General features: G+C 35.6%; 1 protein-coding gene across 4 annotated transcripts in view; it reads right to left on the bottom strand.

Annotated features, from left to right (window-relative positions):
• The window catches only part of LOC106877636 (enolase 4), a 230540-nt gene that overhangs the window by 121571 nt on the left and 83360 nt on the right, over nucleotides 1-25609 (bottom strand). For all 4 annotated transcript variants that reach the window (XR_016244234.1, XM_089362469.1, XM_089362470.1 and 1 more), the window contains exons 5-7: nucleotides 22536-22732; nucleotides 19485-19643; nucleotides 13282-13453 (exon numbers count right to left, since the gene is read on the bottom strand). Coding sequence is in view for 3 of the 4 variants with exons in the window: in XM_089362469.1 (XP_089218595.1) it covers nucleotides 13282-13453; nucleotides 19485-19643; nucleotides 22536-22732 (528 nt within the window). In the remaining variant the exon portion in view is untranslated. The remainder of the gene's footprint in view (nucleotides 1-13281; nucleotides 13454-19484; nucleotides 19644-22535; nucleotides 22733-25609) is intronic.

The raw sequence follows: 25609 nt of genomic DNA on the forward strand, positions 1-25609 counted from the left end.
ATAAATATACATATATATATATATATATATATATATATATATATATATAAATATACATATATATATATATATATATATATATATATATATATATAAATAAATATACATATATATATATATATATAAATATACATATATATATATATATATATATATATATATATATATATATATATATATATATATATATAAATATACATATATATACATATATATAAATATACATATATATATATATATATATATATATATATATATATATATATATATATATAAATATACATATATATATACATAGATATAAATATATATATATATATAAATATACATATATATATATACATATATATATAAATATATATATATATATATAAATATACATATATATACATATATTTATACATACATATATATATATATATACATACATATATATATATACATATACATATATACACATACATATATACACATACATATATATATATATATATATATACATATATTGGAGCTTGGTGTTGCCATCTGGTTGCACCAGTCCTCAGTCAAATCATCCAACCCATGCTAGCATGGAAAGCGGACATTAAACGATGATGATGATGATGATATATATATATATATATATATATATATATATATATATATATATATATATATACATATATATATATATATACATATATATATATATATACATCAACATATATATACATATATACACATATATATATATGAATACATATATATATATATGTGATCTATTTCTAGCACATTGAATGTCCACGTTAATGGTCAACGTTATATATAAAAATATATATATATACATCTACATATATATACATATATATACATATATACATCTATATATACATATATACATCTACATACATATATACATATATACATATATATATACATATACATATATATACATATATATATGTATACATATACATATATGTATACATATACATATATACATATATATACATATATATATATACCTATATATACATATATATGCATACATATACACACACTCACACACATATATATATATATATATTCACATATGTATATACACATATACATATACACGTATATATATCATCATCATCATCATCATGGTATACATATATACACATATATATATACATATATATACATACACACACATATTTAGACAAACACACATATAGAAATATATACTCTCTGTGTGTGTGTGTGTGTGTGTGTGTGTGTGTGTGTGTGTGTGTGTGTGTGTGTGTGTGTGTGTGTGTGTGTGTGTGTGTGTGTGTGTGTGTGTGTGTGTGTGTGTGTGTGTGTGTGTGTGTGTGTGTGTGTGTGTGTGTGTGTGTGTGTGTGTGTGTGTGTGTGTGTGTGTGTGTGTGCGTGCATGCACCTTGACTCAGAGATTGTAACACGTGTTGAAGCTATTTTTCCATTCGTACACTTATCTCTGTACACACACTCTAACACACACATACTGGTTATAACTTATGATAGGGAGAAATAACTAGTTCATATATATATATATATATATATATATATATATATATATATATATATATGTATGTATGTATGTACACTTATACAGAAAGTGTAATCTCAAACGATTACATTTGCCAAAATCAGGTGCAGCAGTTTTAAAATTTGGAATAAAAATGAAGATTTAAAAACCAGGCTTAAAAGATCAAAAAACACTATATCTGTTGTAGCAATACTGTAATCATCTTCTGCTGATATCACATCAAAAATGTAGGGTTTGTTGAAACATGTATTAGTTTAGCTTACACTATTTTTTCATGGACTTTTATTATTATTATTTCACAGACTCACACCTTAAGCAAAATAAACCGGATCTTCATTACGTTCAGTTTGGAACTGAACTGAACTGCCTGTTCATTGAATTAGTATGTATCATCATCATTTTAATGTCCACTTTTCCATGCTTACATGGGTCAGAGGGAATTTATTGAGGCAAATTTTCTACGGCCAGCTATGTTCTTGCAGAATATTGGAGATGACACTGCTTGTATGGCAATGACACTCGTTTACAATTATCATGCAATGTCAAGACAAAGAGATGCAAACACACATGCACTCACACACACATGCATACACACACACATTAAGCCTGAAAGGGTCCTTATGATTTAAAAGCAGTGTAAAGGATACATCCCTTGTTCCCTCGCTTTTGGCCCACAAAATACTGGTTTAAAGGAGATAAACTATCCACACTGACCCCAGACTATTTATTCTTTGATAGCCAAATGACCAAATGACTGTAACAGATTCCTCCCCCCCCCCCCCAGAAGTGAAGAGTTACATTTGTCTTTGGCTTTAGAGTCTGACAAGACGTCCACGAGACTAAAGTTTTTGTGGATGCAAAACCATTGGCCAGTCTATGACCAGACATCATCATCATCATCATCATCATCGTTTAACGTCCGCTTTCCATGCTAGCATGGGTTGGACGATTTGACTGAGGACTGGTGAAACCGGATGGCAACACCAGGCTCCAGTCTGATTTGGCAGAGTTTCTACAGCTGGATGCCCTTCCTAACGCCAACCACTCAGAGAGTGTAGTGGGTGCTTTTACGTGTCACCCGCACGAAAACGGCCACGCTCGAAATGGTGTCTTTTATGTGCCACCCGCACAAGCCAGTCCAGGGGCACTGGCAACGATCTCGCTCGAAAATCCTACAGGAGCCAGTCAGGCGGTACTGGCAACGGCCACGCTCAAAATGGTGCATCTCATGTGCCACCCGCACAAGAACCAGTCCAGGGGCACTGGCAACGATCTTACTTGGCTTGCCGGGTCTTCTCACGCACAGCCCATTTCCAAAGGTCTCGGTCCGTAGTCATCGCCTCGGTGAGGCCCAATGTACGAAGGTCTTGCCTCACCACCTCAGCCCAGGTCTTCCTGGGCCTACCTCTTCCACGGGTTCCCTCAACTGTTAGGGTGTGGCACTTTTTCACGCAGCTATCCTCCTCCATTCTCACCACATGTCCATACCAGCGCAATCGTCTCTCTTGCACGCCACAACTGATGCTTCTAATGTTCAGCTTTTCTCTCAAGATACTTACACTCTGACGGGTATTCACATTGACATTACACATCCAACGGAGCATACTGGCTTCATTCCTTGCGAGCTTACGTATGTCCTCAGCAGTTACAGCCCATGTTTCACTGCCATGTAGCATGGTTGTTCGTACGCATGCGTCATACAGTCTGCCTTTTACTCTGAGTGAGAGTCCCTTTGTCGCCAGCAGGGGTAAGAGCTCTCTAAACTTTGCCCAGGCTATTCTTATTCTAGCAGCTACACTTTCAGCGCACCCACCCCCACTACTAACTTGGTCGCCCAGATAGCGGAAGCTATCGACTACCTCTAGTTTTTCACCCTGGAATGAGATAGAAGTTGTTTCCTGTTTGTTTGCAGTCTTTATTGCACCTGAACATCTGCCACAAACAAAAACTAACTTGCTAGTTAACCTGCCTTTGATGTTGCTGCACCTCTTATGTGTCCATAGCTTGCACCGGGTACATCTTATAGAGTTACTACCTACTCCTTTTCTACATACTGAGCAGGGCCATCTACCTGAAGGGGTTTGTGTTTTATCTACCTTCCTACTTATTAGGATTTTGGTTTTAGCTAGGTTGACTCTAAGGCCCTTCAATTCTAGACCTTGCTTCCACACCTGAAACTTCTCCTCTAGTTCTGATAGTGACTCCGCAATTAGGGCAAGGTCATCAGCATAGAGGAGCTCCCAGGGGCAACCTGTCTTGAACTCCTCTGTGATTGCCTGGAGGACTATGGTAAATAATAGGGGGCTGAGGACGGAACCTTGGTGGACCCCTACCTCTACCCGGAATTCATTGCTGTACTCATTTCCAACCCTCACCTTACTGGCAGCATCTCTGTACATGGCTCGCACAGCTCTCACTAACCATTCTTCTATCCCAAGTTTCCTCATTGACCACCAGATAAGGGATCGGGGGACCCTGTCAAAGGCTTTCTCCATGTCAACGAAAGCCAGGTACAGAGGTTTATCCTTAGCTAGGTATTTCTCTTGCAACTGTCTCACTAGAAATAAGGCATCAGTAGTGCTTTTACCTGGCACGAACCCAAACTGCATTTATTTTTAATACATTACTGCTCTATGCTTTATCAAATTGTCCTTCAGAAATTGGATGTATTTGGCATTATTCAAGTTACTGTCAATTTTAACCAACTTTCTTGAGCCATCACATTTTATGTATTCTTACCCCCAGACTTCATTGTCTGCGATGTGTAATATAGGTTGTTTCGCTTTCCTGGAGGCCTTTTGACAAATTTTCACTTATTAGAAATTGAAACGACCCATATTACACGACGAAAACAGTGAAGTTTTGGGGTAAGTGTCTGATGCTTTAGGGATACATAAAAAGTGATGGTTCAAGAAAGTTGGTTAAAATTGACAGTAACTTCAATAGTGCCAAATACATCCAGTTTCTGAAGAACAATTTGATAACAGACTTGGATGAAGGTGAGATTTTTTAGCATGACGGAACTCCATGCCACAGATCACATGCAATGCAACAGAATCTGGCTGATGACGGTGTTACCATATTGAAAGATTTGCCAGCTCAGAGCTTTGACTTCAATATCATCAAGCAAATGTGGTCAGAACTAAAGAGAACAGTTTGTCAGAAGAATCCATGCATTCTTGAAGAGTTGTGGGAACTCAGCCACAGAGAATGGCATCACATACCTGTGAAGATGGTGAAGGATTTATACTCATCTCTTCCCAGGCACATTGAAGTAATTATTCAAGCTAAGGGAAGCGACACGAAATATTAACAATGTACAGGAACTTCTTGAAATGAATATTATGTAATAGACTTTCATTATAGAAATTTTTCTGTTTTAAAACACTGTATCTTGACCGGTTTATATGTGGTGGCCGAAAACTTTTACACGGCCATTTTTGGTGGCCATTTCACATGTTCCCCTCTCATTCAGAACCCCTACTACAAAATATAATGATTAGGTATGAAAATGACTCCAACAGGGCCAATGTTTCATCTGTAAAAAGTGCAATGCGAAACATCCACTTATGTTGACAATTAGTAGAAATTTACAATAGTTTAAAGTGGCTGAAGACTTTTGCATGGTACTGTGTGTATATATATATATATATATATATATATATATATATACACACACACACACACACACATATACATACACACACATATAGATATGCAGACAGACAGACATTTATCTAACTATCTAACTATTTTCAAATACCTACATACATTGACAGCACTTCAAGACACAATTTCAGCATCTTTATAAACTTATTGCTTTGTTTATCTGATCTTATCAAAGTAAATTGACTTTGAATCTATTGAAAAATAAATCTATTTTCAACAGATTCAAAGTCTGTTTATTCTGTAAAAGCAAGCTCTGAAAAAGTTTTCAAATCTCACTTTATAATATCAGTAGGGGAAGTAAGTAACCTAGCTAAATTCAAAAAGGAAGACTGAACAACATACCCAGAATATCATACCTGTCATGTTCTACTAAATACACTACCTGACAAAATATGCAACATGATCCAACAGTAGACTGAAGCACAGTTTGTCTAGTTTGAAATCAATTGGCTACTTCCATGACTATGGTCCACTCAACAACTACAATAACAACAACACCAGTATGGTAGCAATGGTGACAGCAGCAACAACATAATTTTTAACCCTTAAGTGTTTAAACTGGTCATATCCAGCCAAAATATTCTACATGTTTTATACTCAAACTGGCGATATCTAGCCTCTCACACCTTACCTACATTGACATTCTAAAAATAAACAATCACATCATTGAAACCTCAAAGCTATAAGATAATGCATGATTAATTCAAAACGATTTGAGTGAAAAAGTATTATATTTAACAGAGTAATCTGAACACTAAAGGGTTAAACTATTTTTTGGGTTTTTTTTCTCAGTCCTTTCCAAAAATCATTTATCATTAACTTCAAGATATTGGTGTAATTATCATCATCATTTAATGTCCACCTTCTTTGCTGACAAGGGTTGGATGGTTTGACAAAATCCCATCACTCCAAGGTCTGTATCAAGGTACACTGACTGCTCTGGCATGGTTTCTATGGCTGATTTTTTCCTATTACCCGTCACTTTACAGGATATACTGGATGCTTTTTTTTTTAAATTGATGGCATGAAAAAAGAACCCAGGTTTTTTTTTTTTTCTTTTGTGCTGATTGCCATGCAGCTCACAAGACTATGAAACTCAAGTTGAGGAGAGATTAGGGTTAAGGTACAAGAAAGGGGAAGAGTAGAGCAGGTTCCTGTAGAGGAACTACATTGCTACTCACATTTAGAGGAGAGGATGAGAAAGAACCAGTAGCAGTAGTGAAGAGATAAAAAAAGTTAATAAACTGTTGTATACCAATAGTAAAGAAAGTGTTAAATGTTTTACAGAAATCTTACAAAAAGAAAGCCACATGTTCTTGTATCATCAGACATCATACCTCACACTATGAAGTAAACTTTCTAATTTTACTTACAGCATTAGATTAGCATATGCTGTGTTATAAGTAAACTTGCTATATTTGATAGTTTATAAGGTGCATGAGTTTATATGATGCATCTCAACAGTAGCAGGCCTTTTCTTCACTCACTACTTGCCGATAACCTAAACTTTAACTTTGTATTTATAAGATACATGCTCAGTGCTTAGGATATTGGGATCACAATCATGTGTTCAATACCAGCGGTGCATTGTGTCCTTGGGCAAGACACTTTATTTCATGTTGCTCCAGTCCACTCGCCCAGCAAAAATAAGTAACACCTGTATTTCAAAGGACCAGTGTTACACTGAATCTACCCAAGAACTACTTTAAGGGTACATGTATATAAGGAATGCTCAGCCACTTGCACATTAATTTCATAAGCAGGCTGTTTCGTTGATCAGATCAACTGGAACCCTCATCCTCATAACTGACAGAGTGCCAGTTTTTAAGATACATACTGATCTTCTGAGATATCTTTTAGTTTTCTTTTGGAAAAGGGAGTGCCTTATTAGCCACTAAACCACAGTAATTAATACTGCTTCATTTATTTGGTCACTTTACAAATGCCATTTCTTCTTCCTTGTTTCACTGAAGAATTTATGCTTGTGGAAAGCAAGAACATAATTGATCATTAAGCATTCCATATAAATCAATTTTACCTATGTAAGAAACTATTTAGATTTTTTTACAGTAAATTAGCTTCAGCTTTAGCAACTTTATTTTATTGAGTGAGAAACTTTGGCTGTAAACATTACTTATAATATGAAAACATTGCTACATTTGTTTCATGCAAATATTGCCAAGCTAACAGATTACCTTTTAAACTTGCTTTTTTTTTATGTCTGATTCTTAACAACACACTAATGTAATGTATCTATTTCCATTTTCACTCTTTGATTTTCCCCACTTATTTAGCTTGAATTTTTTTTTCTTTTTTTTTTTTTCTGTTCAGCAGAACTACAAAACTTCAACTGTGAAGCAAAGCTGTACCAAATGTCATGTGCCAGATGTTGGCAAAACTCCAAAAGGGAATAGGATTTTGCAAAGATATGCAGTTTCAGTCTCGTGAAAATTCTAATTAACTTCACTAAAGTAACACATCCTTTTGTTTACCTTTTTCAGTTAAGTGGTTGACAAATCAAGACTAGCAACTAAGTATCAGCCCAACAGTATCAGAAAAACAGCATGTTTTGTATTTAGGAAGAACTAGTTAGAATCACAGCATTGGGTAGTCAGTACAAACACAGACTACCCAAACTAACAGGGAGACACAACTTCAGGTGCATTAGATACTCTGAAGTATCTAACAGCATGAGTAGTTATGGACTAATGACCATACACTGATCAAGCAGTTAAGTACAAAGTTGCAATATTTAGATATTATTAGATAGATAGCAGAAGAGTTGCTTTGTGTCCATGTGAGGAACTGTTAATAACAATGTATTTCTTACTCTTTGTAAGAGGAAAATTATATGAGGCGTACAATCTGTGGGTACAACAGCTTATCAAGTAAGACATGCAATATGTTCTGAAAGGGAAACCTAATTAGTGAATGCTAAACAACTGAAACAATTGAAAAAGTATGGTTTGCTGAATGTTCAGTGTTTACAGGCTTAGAGAATTTGTGTGCAAGAGATTTAAGAAAGTGATTAAGTTTTCATGAGAGAAAATAAGTCTGGTTTGGATGTGTAATGTAAAGAGATGATACAGGCTTGATATAAATATTAACAAACATTGTTGATTCAAATTATCTATAGTAGAGGTACTTTAATATTAAAACAAGGAAGAAAAAGTCATACTAAACATAAGAAAATTAGTCAAGGATGTTTCACCAATCTTTTTTTCTACTTGCTGTATATAGGAGAAAGCTGTAATGCCCATAGCTTTCATAGACCCTTCTAGACCAGTGAGATAGATGCCATTAATATACTTCTTGAACTTTGCAAGTCAATATCTGCAGGAAAGACATAAGCAGAATGCTAAAGGACCAACATTCTGGGAAGGGATGACTGTATGTAGGGATTAGCAAGCAATAAGAATCTAATTAGAAATAATTAGGTGATGAGGAAAAGGCATTATCTCAATGACTAATATTATTTTAATTATGTCAACAAGTATGGGAGACAACTCAGAACATGATTCAATTTAATAGATCTCAGCAAAGTCCTTCACTGTTCATGCCAAAATAATAAGAGAAACTAGATGCCTCACTTTCCAATATTTCATATGAGGTGTGAAAAATTAGAATATCTTAGAAAATAAATTTGAGAAATTATTCAAAGTTGTCTCTTGTACTTGCCAAAGTAATTTGAAATAACATTAGTCATTGACTAATATTTGCTTTTTTTCCCATGTAATTATCTCTAATTACCTTTCTAATGCTCACTACATTAAATATGTCAGTAATAACTTAAAAGTTATTTTTCATGTGGATTGTGTCTTCAAGCAATTTCATCCCCAGTAATATATCACATTTTCCAAAATAAGAAAATTAGGCTCCATAGATGAATCAAAATGTGAAGAAAGAAGCTGTTCTGTAGTGAGTTCAATCAATGAGAGAAAAATAATCATTAAAACATTGATGCTGCTGCTGATGATGATGAGGGTGGTGGTGGTGGTGGTGTGGCAGGGTGATGATGACGGTGATAGCATAGTAATGATGATGGAAATGATGGTAGTGGTAGTGGTGGTGGTCGTGTAGTGATGATGATGGGGAGGAGGACGACAATAAGATTCTTACTAAAATAATCCAGTTTTGTTTGTAGTTGTTTTGCCTTTTAATTAAAGTTGTGTTAATGTGTGCATGTGCACTCATATGCAAGCACATGACATAGTAAAGAACAAGCTACCTAATTATGCAAATAAAATATCATTGCACTGTTGAGCAACAGCAGCAGTAGCCAGCTTTGCTGCTGCCACCACTACCACCATCAACATCATCAACATTATTTTGTGCCCACTTTTCCATGGGTTAGATGGGTTTTCTGAAGCAGTGTTCTACAGCTGGACACCCTTCTAGTCCCCAACCATTTTGTTCATATCTCACAATGCAAGAACATAGTATGATTATTCTAAAACCAAGGCAAACACTGCACTATCAATGCATTCTTGATTACTGCATTATATGTTAACTGGTTGAGGATCTTTGAGATACTAGATAAAAAATTAAACACATTACACAACAACATCCCAACAACTGAGTCATATACAGCAAGCTTCCCAGAAACTATGAGATTTGAACTCAAAATCATATACTACTCATTGATGTTGTTGGCACTCCGTCGCTTACGACATCGAGGGTTCCAGTCGATCCACTCAACGGAACAGCCTGCTCGTGAAATTAACATGCAAGTGGCTGAGCACTCCACAGACACATGTACCCTTAACGTAGTTCTCGGGGATATTCAGCGTAACACAGTGTGACAAGGCTGGCCCTTTGAAATACAGGTACAACAGAAACAGGAAGAAAGAGTGAGAGAAAGTTGTGGTGGAAGAGTACAGCAGGGTTCACCACCATCCCCTGCCGGAGCTTTGTAGAGCTTTTAGGTGTTTTCGCTCAATAAACACTCACAACGCCCAGTCTTGGAATCGAAACTGCGATCCTATGACTGCAAGTTCGCTGCCCTAACCACTGGGCCATTGCGCCTCCACTACTCATTGATATATACTAATCATATACCACTCAATTATCTGTGAGTTTTAGCTAGTATATAAAATAATGCAACAACTCAAGCGGAAAACAAAGGTCATGATCCATGAGTTGAATCATTAATGCTTTACCAAATTGGTCTTCAAGATCAGAAACCTAAATGAGAAAAAAAAATCTCTTAACTTTTTTCATACCAACACTCCTGAGACCACCCATGGTTTTATGATACAAATTTCTTGTTTCAAAGTGCTTCAGATTAAAACCTACCATCAAAATTTAATTTTAATTTATATTCTAATCACTAGCTTAATGGTTCTTTCTACTATAGGTACAAGGCCTGAAATTTTAGGGGAGGGATCTATTGATTATATTGACCCCACTGCTCGACTGGTACTTATTTTATCACATCTGAAAGGATGAAAGGAAAAGCTGACCTTGGCAGAATTTAAGCTCAGAATATAAAGCCAGAAAAAATGTCACTTTGCATTTTGTCTGGTGAGCTAACAAATCTGCAAGCTTACCACTTTAATACCTGCTTAATAATGATAAAGTACTGTTGAGAAATTTTTCATAATTTTCAAAATTAATTGAAACAAAGGCCGTATATTTCGTCAGAAATATGGTAATGAAAATGTTAAAATTGGTATTTGAGAGGCAAAATGTTTCAAGCAGAAACTGTGCCTAGCTAGATGTTTAAAGTAATGGCATGTGATACAAGATGTTTTAAATTAATGACGACAAACCCAATAGTTCAAATTTTGATAGACAGTGTGATGTGCCCCTGAACAACATAGAATTTCCTGTATGCTTCTTTCAGAAACATAGACGAAAATAGGTGCCAATCCTGTTTTTCTCAGTATATAAGGAAATATATATAAAAAAGGATATATAACATGTACAATTATTTCATGCTCTGATATATTGCATATGCAAATATTTCAATTTTCAGATTCTTCTTTTCCTACTTTAGCAGAGATAGATGGATGACCAACTATTTAAAGGTAGTGGGGAGTACATTTTGATCTATATAGATTTATATCTTTTAATAAAAGACATATGGTACATTGTTTATATGTGTAGTATGTAATATTTATAACTAACTGCCATAAGGGAATTTTTACACAACCTAGACTAGGCACTAGCACATCGCCTTCATTAGATTAATGTAATTTTCTAAATAGCGTTTATTTTTTTTAAACATGATTATTATTATAGTTGCTGTTGTCTTTCTTACCATTTTCCTTTATTATTTGGAGTAGAGAAGTGTTTTGTAAATAAAATATCTTCAATTCAAAGGGAAATTTTAGGTGTGTTCCTGACTTTTTTTCTAAAGAAAACATTCTCAAAAGTTAACACAAATGGGGCTATTTCTTTCATTATTTTTTTCAAACACTGAAAATGTTTTATCTAAACTAAATCATTACAAGCATGACATTTCATTGTATTGTTAATGACCCAATGAAAGATATGTATGTTATAAACTTGGCTGAATTTCTCCTTATCTAAAAGTCTAAGGCACCTTGCCTATATAAGAAGAAATTGTTATATTTAATCTATAATAAATCTCTGAGCAAAGATATAAACAGTAGAAATACAGAATCGTAACATATAATTGCCAACCAAGTGTGGCATCCTGTAAAGGACAGCACACTTGTCATGAAAACAGAGAGGTGTGGGTTTGAGTCCCAGGCATATAGAAAACTTACTTTTTTCTGTTGAGGGCTTATATGCCCCAATATTAGACTATTTTCTTCAGTTAATACACAGTGATTGCTTATAAGCTTTAAGCTTATAAAATATTATTATTATTTACAGAATTACAAGGTGGTGAGCTGACAGAGTTGTTAGCACACTGGACAAAATGATTATTCGTATTTTGCCTATTGCTACATTCTGAGTTCAAATTTCGCCAAGGTCAACTTTGCCTTTCATTCTTTCAGGGTCGGTAAATTAAGTACCACTGGGGTTGATGTAATCAACTAGTCACTCCCACCCCAAATTTTAGGCCTTGTGCCTTTAGTAGAAAGGATTCTTTACAGAATTGTAAAATCAACACTGTTTATCAAATCATTGCAGAAAACATACATGTTCAGTTATATATATATACAGGGGTTGGACAAAATAATGGAAACACCTAGAATCATAGTATCATAATATTGAAATATCTTTAAAACTGTCAAAAGCTTGTTTATTTTTATGTTTTTTAGTTTATTATTAGTGTTGCTTAATATGTTTTGCTGAGTCAAACTGTTATGCAACTCCTACCAAATGTGTTGAATGCCACTTTCTTTTGTTTACCTGCCCATTTGTGCCTACACACACACACACACACACACATACTCTACTCTTCTGCCCATGCTCTTCCTGTTGCCATATATATATGTGTGTGTGTGTGAGGCGTGGTTGTGTGGTAAGTTTGCTTGCCAACCACATGGTTAGGGGTTCAGTTGCACAATGTGGCATCTTGGGCAAGTGTCTTCTACTATAACCTCAGACCAACCAAAGCCTGGTGAGTGGATTTGATAGATGGAAACTGAGAGAAGACTGTGGTATGTGTGTGTGTGTGTGTGTGTGTGTGTGTGTGTGTGTGTGTGTGTGTGTGTGTCTTTGTATCTGTGTTTGTCTCCCATCACCGCTTGACAACTGGTGTTGGTGTGTTTACATCCCTGTAACTTAGCAGTTCAGCAACAATGACTGATAGAATAAGTACCAGCTTTTACGAAAAACCAATAAGTACTGCGGTTGATAAGGTCAGCTAAAATTCGTCAATGTGGTGCCCCAGCATGTCTGCAGTCTAATAACTAAACAAGTAAAAGATATGTGTGTGTGTGTGTGAGTATACACATCTATCCTACCCCTCTAACCCTGTTCAACTGTAAGGTGAGAAAAGTGTTCAGTTCAGTGCCATGTTTACAGAGTAACAAATCGTCAGCCACATTATCCAAGCTCACAACTCTCTTTCAGTTAAAATTATACAAACACTTTACTTGACACAGCATGCATCTTGGAAATCCATCACATTTTATGTATTACATTAAAAACAAATAGCTTACTTCTAGTGGAGGGTCGGTAAGTTGGAATATGTGATCGTGGAGAGGAATGTTTTTTAGAACAGCACCTGTGATGCATATTGCCAGGCTGACTGCACTAAGTGCAGGAGTACCTGAAAGCCACTTTTTAATTGGTGAATCTGGTGGTAAGATTATTTCAGATTTGCATTTTCCTCTGGAATAGAAAGATTCAGAAAAATAATTTGATAAGAAATAAAAATATAAAAGATATTCAATTAGCATACTAAACATTGCATAGCTTTTATTAAGTTGTCATTATTATTACTGACCAATGTTGTTTAACTTTAATCCTTTAATATTCAAACCAATCGTATCCAGCCCAAATATCCCACTGCTTTATGTTCAAACTGATCAGATTGGGCCTCTCACACCTGTTCTTCAATGTCATTTTAAAAATAAACAATCACATCATTGAAATCTTGAAGCTACAAGATGCTCTTTTACTCTTTTACTTGTTTCAATCATTTGACTGCAACCATGCTGGAGCACTGCCTTTAGTCAAGCAAATCAACCCTAGGACTTATTCTTTGTAAGCCTAGTACTTATTCTATCGATCTCTTTTGCCGAACCGCTAAGTTACGGGGATGTAAACACACCAGCATCGGTTGTCAACCGGTGTTTGGGGGGGGGGGACAAACACATATAGACACACATACATATATATATATATACGACAGGCTTCTTTCAGTTTCCGTCTACCAGATCCACTCACAAGGCTTTAGTCGGCCCAAGGCTATAGTAGAAGACACTTGCCCAAGGTGCCACGCAGTGGGACTGAACCCGAAACCATGTGGTTGGTAAGCAAGCTACTTACCACACAGCCACTCCTGCGTCTATAATGCATGATTAATTCAAAACAATGTGAATATATAAGTATTATATTTAATAGAGTAATCTGAATACTAAAGGGTTAAAACAGCCATATCCAGCCAAAATATTCCATGTTTTGTGTTCAAACTGACTAGATCCAGACCTTACACCTACCCTACAATGTCATTCTAAAAATAAACAATCATGTCAGTGAAATCTTGAAGCTAAAAGATAATGCATAATGAATTCAATACAATATGAACAAATAAGCATTACATTTGACAGAGTAATCTGAATGCTAAAGGGTTAAGCCAGCCCTGACTAAGCAGATTTATGATCAAAGGCAATCCAGCTACAAAGAGCTATAAATTTAGAATTATATCATTCAATATATTCTTCCATTTTACGCTAACAGAGTATAATCCGAGGGGCTTTGTTTGCTGTTTCTAGCAGATCAAATTACTGTGGCTTATTATTTATTGAGTTTGTAAGGTAGGCAGACACTTACAAACACCAAACCATATATTAATTTAAGAGTTCAAATTCCAAGCACAAGGAACATACTGGTTTCTGAGCAAAACATAACTCTACCTGTGCTGGTTTTCCAAACTGAAAATTGCTACCAAGCTATACAAAGAAGTTAATTAGCAGCAGAGAAGTGATCAATCAAATACAAGCTCAGCCATGGCTGTGTGGTTAAGAAATTCACTTCACAATCTTGTGATTTCAGGTTCAATTCCTTTATGTTATATCTCAGGCAAATGTCTTCTACTGTAACCTCTAATCAGTTAACCAACATTTTTTGAGTAGAATCTGATAGATGGAAACTATGCAGAAATCCATCAGGTGAAACAAACATAGGAGAAGCTTTGTCTTCTAGAAACTACAGGAACTTCTCCTGATGATGACTAGAGCTCTTCTGATGATGATGACTAGAGCTTTCACAATGTTGGAAACCCTTCTGCATCTTCAGCATGCATCTGTGTCTATGCTTAAGGTTGTGCCAGCCTAAAGAACATGTATGTTTATCATTGTACCTCTTTATATCCTACAGGTTTGACAAATAGAGATTAATAAAATAATACCAGACTGAAAGAGATACTGAGATCAATATGATTAATTGAACCCTTGACTGGAGTGCTCCAGCATGGCCAAGAGTCCATTGCCTGCAACCAGCAAAGGAATAATATTGAAAACTTGTAAGGATCTCTTGCAGTAAAAGTTTCATTTTTACTGGGGTGAGGTGCACAATTGTGGAGGTGCAATGGCCCAGTGGTTAGGGCAGCAGACTCGCGGTCGGAGGATCGCAGTTTTGATTCCCAGACCGGGCGTTGTGAGTGTTTATTGAGCGAAAACACCTAAGCTCCACGAGGCTCCGGCAGCGGGGTGGAGACCCCTGTTGTACTCTTTCACCTCAACTTTCTCTTACTCTTTCTTCTCGTTTCTTGAGTAACGCTGCGATGGACTGGCATCCCGTCCAGCTGGAGAGAACACAAATGCCATAGAAACCGGGAAACTGGGGCCATGAGCCTAGCTAGGCTTTGAAAGGGTGAAGAAAAAAAAAGGGGGTGCACAATCATCATCTTATAAAGAATGAGGAGATTGATGAAATATATTTAGTTATTTAATTCAGCAGAACATGTGACTATATAGGAACTTTTCTGTTTGGTTTCCAGCGGCGCGACTGCCAGTGTCAATTTTCTGTTTGAATTGATTTCATATTCAGTGTAATGACACTCTTATTGGTTATTAAATGATGTGAAAGTAATTTTCACTATAAATCAATAAATAAAGAGTTATTAGTAATTAAAGTTTGAAAGTTTTGGTAATTTTAGCCAATCGTAAGCCACAGACACATTCATGGCTGTTTCAGTAGTAAGAAGCAGAACATGAGAACTCCTTTGTCTCTCGACGTTGCTGTTGCCATAGTAACAAGCGAATCCAAGCAGTCTTTGAAAAGTCTTATCTGCAAGGAAGCATGTGTTGACAAATTTGATGCTGTGTTTTGTGTGATTATGGCAGCAAGCTCAAACATATTAAAACTGTTTGTTTAATGTTTGTTTCTTTTTGTCATTGAGCATTGAGGTGGTTGTGAGGTGTGCTAAAAATAACAGCTAAATAAGATCTTTTGGATAAATATTTTAAATTAAAGTCTGTTTGCCAGCATCTTGCCCAGAGATTTAAAACTAACTGTTTTTCGCTTTTAAACATAAACATTTATTTACATGAAAGTACTGGAGAACTTTCATCTAATTCTTTCTGTTAAAAATTGTAATGTGTTTATCGCATGTAACATGTTGTTTATTGCATTTGCATTAAACACTGGTGGTTGTGAGGTGTGCTAAAAATAACAGCTAAATAAGATTTATTTACACGAAAGGAAATTACCGGAAACTTAACACGTTATTTACAAATATTGACAACACGTGCCATTTTCAGGATGTTGATGACAAATGTGCAGTCACGCACAAAATAACAGTTTCCAAATCCTGTTTCCTGACCAGGTGAAAATGACCATACTTAAAACCTCTATAACTTTTTTAAAACATTTTCCGGGAAAAAAACAAATAACTCCAGCAATTCAGTTTGGGAAAGTGTATTATTGTGCCAAATTTAAAATTTTCGGTAAATTTTAATTTTTGGAGCCACTGGCAACCAAACAGAAAAGATCCTAGGGTTCTATTCAAGTAGAAGTTTGTCTCACATTTATTAGCAAAAGGCTATGGGCCTAAACACTAATCTAATGGTTCACTGGAAGATGTAGCAGGATTAATTTCAATTAATTTTGGATTATCTACATCAAACAGGGTGCATGACTAACCAGGAAAAACTAATGGAACAATAATTATTAATCTAAGACCAGAGTAGCAATAAGAGAAGCAAAATAAAATTGATATGACAGAATAGTGATAAAAAAAAAAACAGTTAATCCTTTTTATAGCCTAGATGAAAGTATGACTACACTCCCATCAGAGCATCAACACTTTAAGCTATAATTCCAAATATAGTTCCGAAACTTTGGTAGTACATCTATCTTTGAATACAAACTGATGGTGTTAGGGTCTTGATCATAGATATTCTCGGTGATTACACCAGTGATGTAATAAAAATTATTTTAACGATGTATCTAATAAGTAGAGAAATTTGATGGATTCAATAGAAGAAAAAGCTAAATTTTGATTATTTTCCAATTTTATTTGGTGGCCTTTACAGTATTTAAACATCTTTGCCCTTTTAATCATGGCATGTGTATATATATATATATATATATCATCATCATCATCATCGTTTAACGTCCGCTTTCCATGCTAGCATGGGTTGGACGATTTGACTGAGGACTGGCGAACCAGATGGCTACACCAGGCTCCAATCTGATTTGGCAGAGTTTCTACAGCTGGATGCCCTTCCTAACACCAACCACTCCGAGAGTGTAGTGGGTGCTTTTACGTGTCACCCGCACGAAGGCCAGTCAGGCGGTACTGGCAACGGCCATGCTCAAAATGGTGTATTTTATGTGCCACCCGCACAAGAGCCAGTCCAGCGGCACTGGCAACGATCTCGCTCGAAAGTCCTTACACATGCCACGAACACAAGTGCCAGAAAGGCAACGCTGGGCACAGGTGCCATCAAGATTTCGCTTTCGCTTGCCCCAACAGGTCTTCGCAAGCCGAGTTTTGTGTCCAATGAAGGAGACGACGTTGACATGGGTGCCAGTCATCGAATTTAGCTCGATTTCGATTTCACTTGCCTCAACAGGTCTTTGCAAGTAGAGTTTAGTGTCCAATGAAGGAAAGGTATGCATTATATATACACACATGTCCTTGTTGCCTTCCAAACACCAATCACTTTACAGGGTGAACTATGTGCATTTTTCCTGGTACCACCACCACTGAGGATGCCTTGCAAATTGCAAGATTAAAAGGCCCAAAGGGGACTCTAAAACTGAAGAAGAATAGCAAAGAGAGAGGGACAGTGAATGATGATTTTAAGTGATGTGATGAGAGAGGGCGAAGTGTAATGAGAAGAATAGTTTTATAGTTGTAAGAGGGTGGTAGTAAGAAGAGTAACAGAGTAGTCACTTTTAGGAAAGGGAGTGCTGAACGAACAAATGAAAGGAAAAGCATTAGTGTCAGTGGTTAGTGAGATGGGGATAAAGTGGTAAGGGCAATGAGGAAGGTTGTGAAGAGGGAGTCCAGGACTACCTCAGCATATAAGGGCAGGTATGAGTGAAGGCTCTGTGGGGAAGGGAAGATGAAAAAGAGAAAGTTGAAGAGGATGGTGAAGTCATAGAGAGAGCAATTGAACACACACATCTTACACAATAATGGGGAAAGCCACCTATTAATTAGCTTGGTTTATGTAGATTTTACTAAAAGAAAGCAATTCTTAAAGTCTACATTGTCTAGAAAATTCTTAAAAGTTCCAATTTTAGTATATTTTTATTAAAATGTAGTTTTCATGTTTCTTTTATTATTGAAGATTTCAACTAATTTTAATTCACCATGAGATAGCATTTTTTGAAAACTTACACTGTCTGATGGTGTTTTTTTAACATTTTACTCCCTTCTCTCTCTTTCCATTGAAAGGGTTAATGATAAATTGCTTTCAAACTTGCAACTCCTCTACCCTGATTATAAATTCACCTTTATGTTAATAATCATTGGTGCACTTAGCTATGTTAATAAATGTTTCAGAGGAAATCATGTAAAGCTATAATTCTCAAGTAAAAAAGATGACTAGCTAGCTAATATGCATTTTGCAAATACAATCTGTAAGTGGAGCAGTAAAAATATGCAAAACTTTTCTAAATTTGTAAGTACAGGTGTGGCTGTGTGGTAAGAAGCTTCCTTCCAACCACATGGTTCTGGGTTCATATATATAGATAGATAGATAGATAGATAGATAGATAGATAGATAGATAGATATGTATGTATATATGTGTGTGTGTGTGTGGCTTTGTGTCTGACCGCCACCACCACTTGACAATCAGTGCTGGTGTGTTTGCATATCCGTAACTTACTGGTTTAGCAAAAGAGACTGATAGAATAAGTAATAGGCTTAAAAAAAAAAAATATGTACTGGAGTCGATTCATTTGACTAAAGAAAAAAATTCAAGGCAGTGCCCCAGCATGGCCATTGTCTAATGGCTGAAACAAGTAAATTATAAAAGATAAGTGATAAATTTCAACAAGGACACTTATCACTTTTCTTATCAAAATTTCAGAGATGAAGCTTTGTTTCATTGTTCAGAACCAAGCTCTTCCTTGTAAAAAGAATTCAAATAATTGAATACACACACACAAATGAAGACAAGCATGATAATGCAGTAGTCATTATATTATAAACAGTGTCAATTTAGTAAAGGTAAACTTTACTTGGTAGATTTCTTGTTCGGAGATTGTTTATTTTGTTTCGAGCCCCTCCTGTCTTTGTCTGTATCAGCTTCAGCATTATCTTCACTGATACAAGCATCTGTTACTTTTCTATTTATTGGCTGTTTGTCAGCTTCCAGTTGCAAGTCTGAGAAAAAGTCCCTGAAACGGGTGAGAAATTAAAACAAAAACAGTAAAATAAAACAATTGTTTCATAAGTATACATACCCACCCACAAAAAAAAACTCCAGTTAAGAATAATTAACTAAATTATTCAAAGTGCAACAAAATGTTCACAGTTTAATGACTGAAATTAGTTGTGTGTGTATAAATATACATATATATACATACCATATATATATATATATATATATATATATATATATATATATATATATATATGTATATATCGTTTAACGTCCGCTTTCCATGCTAGCATGGGTTGGACAAGTATATATATATATATGATGCATACATATATATATATATATGTAAATGACCGTGCGAACGTCAGGCTGCGTGTTTGAATCATGTCGGGTACGACCATGTATCACGTTGGGGTCACCATTTTGTAAATGACCAAGCAAAATGAGGTTTAGAAGAGACTGTCTCACGTGACCTTTTGAAGGCTGTGATTAGTTGGGTTGCATATTGGCGAGCAATAGAGCAAGAGACAAATTGCACCAATACCAACCAATCAGAGTAGTGGACACAACAGGGTCCAAAAGGGTGGCCAAAGGCTAGCTGTTATCTACTACATCCGTATTTACGTATATATAACAGAGAGAGAGGAATTTCCTTCGAGTCGTATGCTACAGATAGCTCCCCTACCAGTCATTTTGCGGAAGACAAAATAGACAATAAAAGGATGACATATCTGTAGCGAAGACGTGAAATTAGAAAGAGCGGTTGGTCATTAAAGTGAAATGAAGTTCACATTCGCACTGAACTATCAGAAAGGAATGAGTGTTCTAAGACGGGGTCACCAATTTGTAAATGACCGTGCAAAAGTCGCGCTGTGTGTTTGAATCACGTCGGGTACAACTGCGTATCACGTCGGGGTCACCAATTTGTAAACGACTTTGCAAAGTGAGATTTAGAAGAGACTGTCTCACGTGACCTTATTTGAAGGCTGCGATTGGTTGGGTTGCATATTGGTGCACAGTAGAGCAAGAGACAAATTGCGCCAATACCAACCAATCAGAGTAGTGAAGACAACAAGGTTCAAAAGGGCAGCTGAAGGTTAGCTGTTATCTACTACATTCAAATTTATGTATATATAACAGAGAGAGAGGAATTTCTCTCAAGTCGTATGCTACACATATATATATACACACACACAATGCATACATATATATATGTGCTTGTGCCTCTCTCCCAGAGAGTGAGAGAGGGATATATATATATATATATATATATATATATATATATATATGTATATATCGTTTAACGTCCGCTTTCCATGCTAGCATGGGTTGGACAAGTATATATATATATATATGATGCATACATATATATATATATATGTAAATGACCGTGCGAACGTCAGGCTGCGTGTTTGAATCACGTCGGGTACAACTGCGTATCACGTCGGGGTCACCAATTTGTAAACGACTTTGCAAAGTGAGATTTAGAAGAGACTGTCTCACGTGACCTTATTTGAAGGCTGCGATTGGTTGGGTTGCATATTGGTGCACAGTAGAGCAAGAGACAAATTGCGCCAATACCAACCAATCAGAGTAGTGAAGACAACAAGGTTCAAAAGGGCAGCTGAAGGCTAGCTGTTATCTACTACATTCAAATTTATGTATATATAACAGAGAGAGAGGAATTTCTCTCAAGTCGTATGCTACACATATATATATACACACACACAATGCATACATATATATATGTGCTTGTGCCTCTCTCCCAGAGAGTGAGAGAGGGATATATATATATATATATATATATATATATATATATAGAGAGAGAGAGAGAGAGAGAGAGAGAGAGAGAGAGAGAGAGAGAGAGAGAGGGAAAGAGTGTTTGAAGTGATGTACAGATATATATTTAGAATAATAAGTTAGTACATATATATACATACATATATATATATATATATATATATATATATATATACACACAATACATACATACATAAATATATACAATACATTCATATACAATACATACATATATACAATTCATACATATATACAATATAAACAGATAGATATATACAATACATACATACATATACATATATACAATATATACATATAGATATATACAATACATACATATAGATATATACAATACATACATACATACCATACATATATATATATATATATATATATATATATATAGCGTGAGAGAGTTAGGGGTTGGGGGTACAACTCACTAAGGGATAGTATCTATCCAGTATACTGCTGGGAGGGTACCCAATTATTGCTACACTAGTGCTATACTAGGTGCAATCAATGGGAGCAGGTAAAAGTGGAGGTTTTACCCAAAATTTGTGTAACAATTAGAAAATGGAGGATAATATGCTGAACCCAACTACTTGCAGACGGTGTATCCCGTTGATACAATACATACATATACATATATACAATATATATACATAGATATATACAATACATACATACATACCATACATATATATATATGCAATACATATATGCCATACATACATATACAATACATACATACCATAAATACATATACAATACATACATACATACCATGCGTACATATACAATACATACATACCATAAATACATATACAATACATACATACATACCATACGTACATATACAATACATACATACCATAAATACATATACAATACATACATACATACCATACGTACATATACAATACATACATATGCATCCATTCATATAGTTAAGGACTATGTATATATTCATGAAGCAGGATTAGGAGAAATATAAATTTTCTTTTATAGTCAAACTTCAGTGAATATTTTTAATATTTTTGATAATAAAACTAAGGCTGGAGCACTACTATGGTACGCACTAGGTTGTTGATGTAATTCAGGGACTTACTTTAATAATGTGTCAACATCGAATTGACTTTCAGATGGGTTCAGGCCATTCAGCTTTGTATTTAATTCTCCGTTGATGTAAGTAATTGCTAGCTCAATTGATCTTTCTCGTTCATTCTCTTCTATCTCAATTTCAGAGACTTTGGACATGTTCCAGATCTGGCTATTGAAACTACTTGTCATTACTGATGTAACAAGCTGATAACAAAAACAAAAAAAAAACGTTTGTAAGTGGTCACTGAAGTAGAATATTATCATGTGGAAATGGTAAACACAGCAAACCTACGAAAATGACATTGCTTCCCAAATTCTTTGTGTTCAAGGTAACTCAAGAAAAATAATGTCCATTTGTGCAGAAACCAATCTTTTTCTTCTTTCAGTCATAAGACTGTGACCACCCTGGGGTACTACTTTGAAGGATTTTAGTCAAATGAATTAGCCCCAGTACTTAGTTATTCTTCTTTTTAAGTCTGGTACTGATTCCACTGGTTTCTTTTGCCAAACCACTAAGTTACAGGGGTGTAAACACACAAACACTGTTTATCAAGCGGTTGCTGACAGAGAAACACAGACAGAAATATGCATACACACACACACACACACACACACATATTTCAGGCTTCTTTCAGTTTCCATCTATCAAATCCACTCACCAGGCTTTGGTCAGCCCAAGGGTGTAGTAGAAGACACTTGCTCAATGTGTCATACAGTGGGACTGAACCCAGAACCATGTGGTTGGGAAGCAAGTTTCTTACCACATAGCTCTACCTGTACCTCTGTACAGCCAGGCCTGCACCTATGACCAAAACTTCTTCCATCCAGTCTCAAAAGAGGCCGACCAAATAAGTACAAGGCTTAAAAAATACATATATAATAGGTGCAGGTATGGCTGTGTGGTAACAAGGTTGCTTCCCAACTATATGGTTCTGGGGTCAATCCCACTGCATGGTACCTTGAACAAGTGTCTTCTACTATAGCTTCGGGCTGACCAAAGCCTTGTGAGTGGATTTGGTAGGCAGATACTGAAAGAAGAGTGTGTGTGTGTGTGAGTGTGTGTGTGTGTGTGTGTGTGTGTGTGTGTGTGTGTGTGTGTGTGTGTCTCTACCCACCATCACTTGACAACTGATATTGGCGTGTTTACATCCCCATAACCTAGTAGTTCAGCAAAAGAGACCAATAGGTTAAGTACTAGGCTTACAAAGAATAAGTCCTGGAGTCGATTTCTTTGACTAAGAAAGAAAACCCTCAAAGGCAGTGCTCCAGTATGACCACATTCAGATGACTGAAACAAGTAAAAGGAAAATGCATGTATGCAGCAGTGCCCTGGATAATGGAAAATTTAATTTTTCCATTGATTTTCATGTTATGAAAGGATAGTGTATTTCAGAAAATTTTTTGGAAAACAACAACAGAACAATTTTTGGTATGAAAATAATTTCTGAACATACATAGTACAATATGTATACATGAAAGCATTTGAAAAGAAATACATTAGGAAATGAATATTCAAATTCTGCCAAGGTCGACTTTGCCTTTCATCCTTTCGGGGTCGATAAATTAAGTACCAGTTGTGTACAGTCTAATCGACTGCCCCCACTCCCCCAAAATTTTGGCCCTTGTGCCTAGAGTAGAAAAGAATATTGTAGTAGGGTATGTTCTTCCTGCAAGAGATGCTAACTACTGTGTGGAGAATGATGGTTGTAGTGGTGGTGGAAAGAGTTACTTGGAGGATAGGGGACACTACTTTTTTTATCTTATAGTTTATCATCATCAACATCTTACTTGAGGAGTGAAGAACTTATTCAAAATTATTTGATGATTATGGTGCATTATCGCTTTGTACACTCATGTAGCAACTGAGCTCATTGTAAACCCCATTTGTAATTTTTATGTTATATTCACAATTTAGGTTGTTATTAGCAAAAACTTGCAGACCTTCTTCTATAAGTGCCAATTGATAGAATAAGTACCAGGTTTAAAAACAAAAATACTGGATTAAAATGATGATGATGAATCATCTTTTACTTATATTTGTTACAGTTATTAGACTGCAGCCATGCTGGGGCACTGCCTTGAAGAATTTTTAGTCAAATGAATTGACCCCAGGACTTAGTTATTTTTCCTTTTTAAGCCTGGTACTTATTTTATTGAACTTTTTTGCCAAACCACTAATTTACAGAGATGTAGATATACCAACACTGGTTGTCAAGCAGTGATAGAGAACAAACAGACACAAAGACACATACATATATACGATAGGCTTCCCTTCAGTTTTTGTTTACCAAATCTACTCACAAGGCTTTGGTTGACCTGAGGCTATAGTAAGAGACACTTTCTCAAGGTGCCATGCTGTGGGAACAAACCTGGAACCATATAGCTGAGAAGCAAGCTTCCTATCACTCAACCACTCTTGCGGCTAAATTAAGAAAGGTAAAAGTGAAATGGCTGACTGGGTAAGCTACAAGACATCTGACTCTCAAGTCATAAGTTGTTATCTCATAACAGGTTTTGAAGTTGAATACTTAGTCCCACTTGCTAAAGCTTCTTGACTATTTTAAGAAATCTTTATTTCAAGTTGAAGATAATTAAACTTTGTGTAGTTAGTTGGCATTGTCTTAAGGAAAAAAGAAAATTTACCATCCATCAAATATTGCATTTTTTTTATTTCTTGACAGGAAAATTAACTTAAGAATGCTTATTGATTATTATTATTTCTTTTTTTTTTTTTGTAAAAAAAAAAAAATCATAGAATACTGCAGTTTTTGTACTGTTGTTCATTCTTTGTTTTCTCATTTTTCAAAGATTATTTGGCAAATTCTATGCAAAGCAGCAAAAAAATAATGTAAGGTAATTAGAACAGCAGAAAAAGAGCGGCACAGGCACAGGTGTAGCTGTGTCATAAGAAGTTTGCTTCCCAACAACACGGTTCCAGGTTCAGTTCCACAGTATGGCACCTTGCACAAGCTGTGAGTAGATTTGGTAGACAGAAACTGAAAGAAATTCATTGTGTGTGTCGATGTGTGTGTCGATGTGTGTGTGTGTGTGTGTGTCTGCACCACTGCTTGGCAACCAGTG

Source organism: Octopus bimaculoides, chromosome 14 (assembly GCF_046866305.1).
Source record: "Octopus bimaculoides isolate indiv1 chromosome 14, ASM4686630v1, whole genome shotgun sequence".
NCBI lineage: Eukaryota > Metazoa > Mollusca > Cephalopoda > Octopoda > Octopodidae > Octopus > Octopus bimaculoides.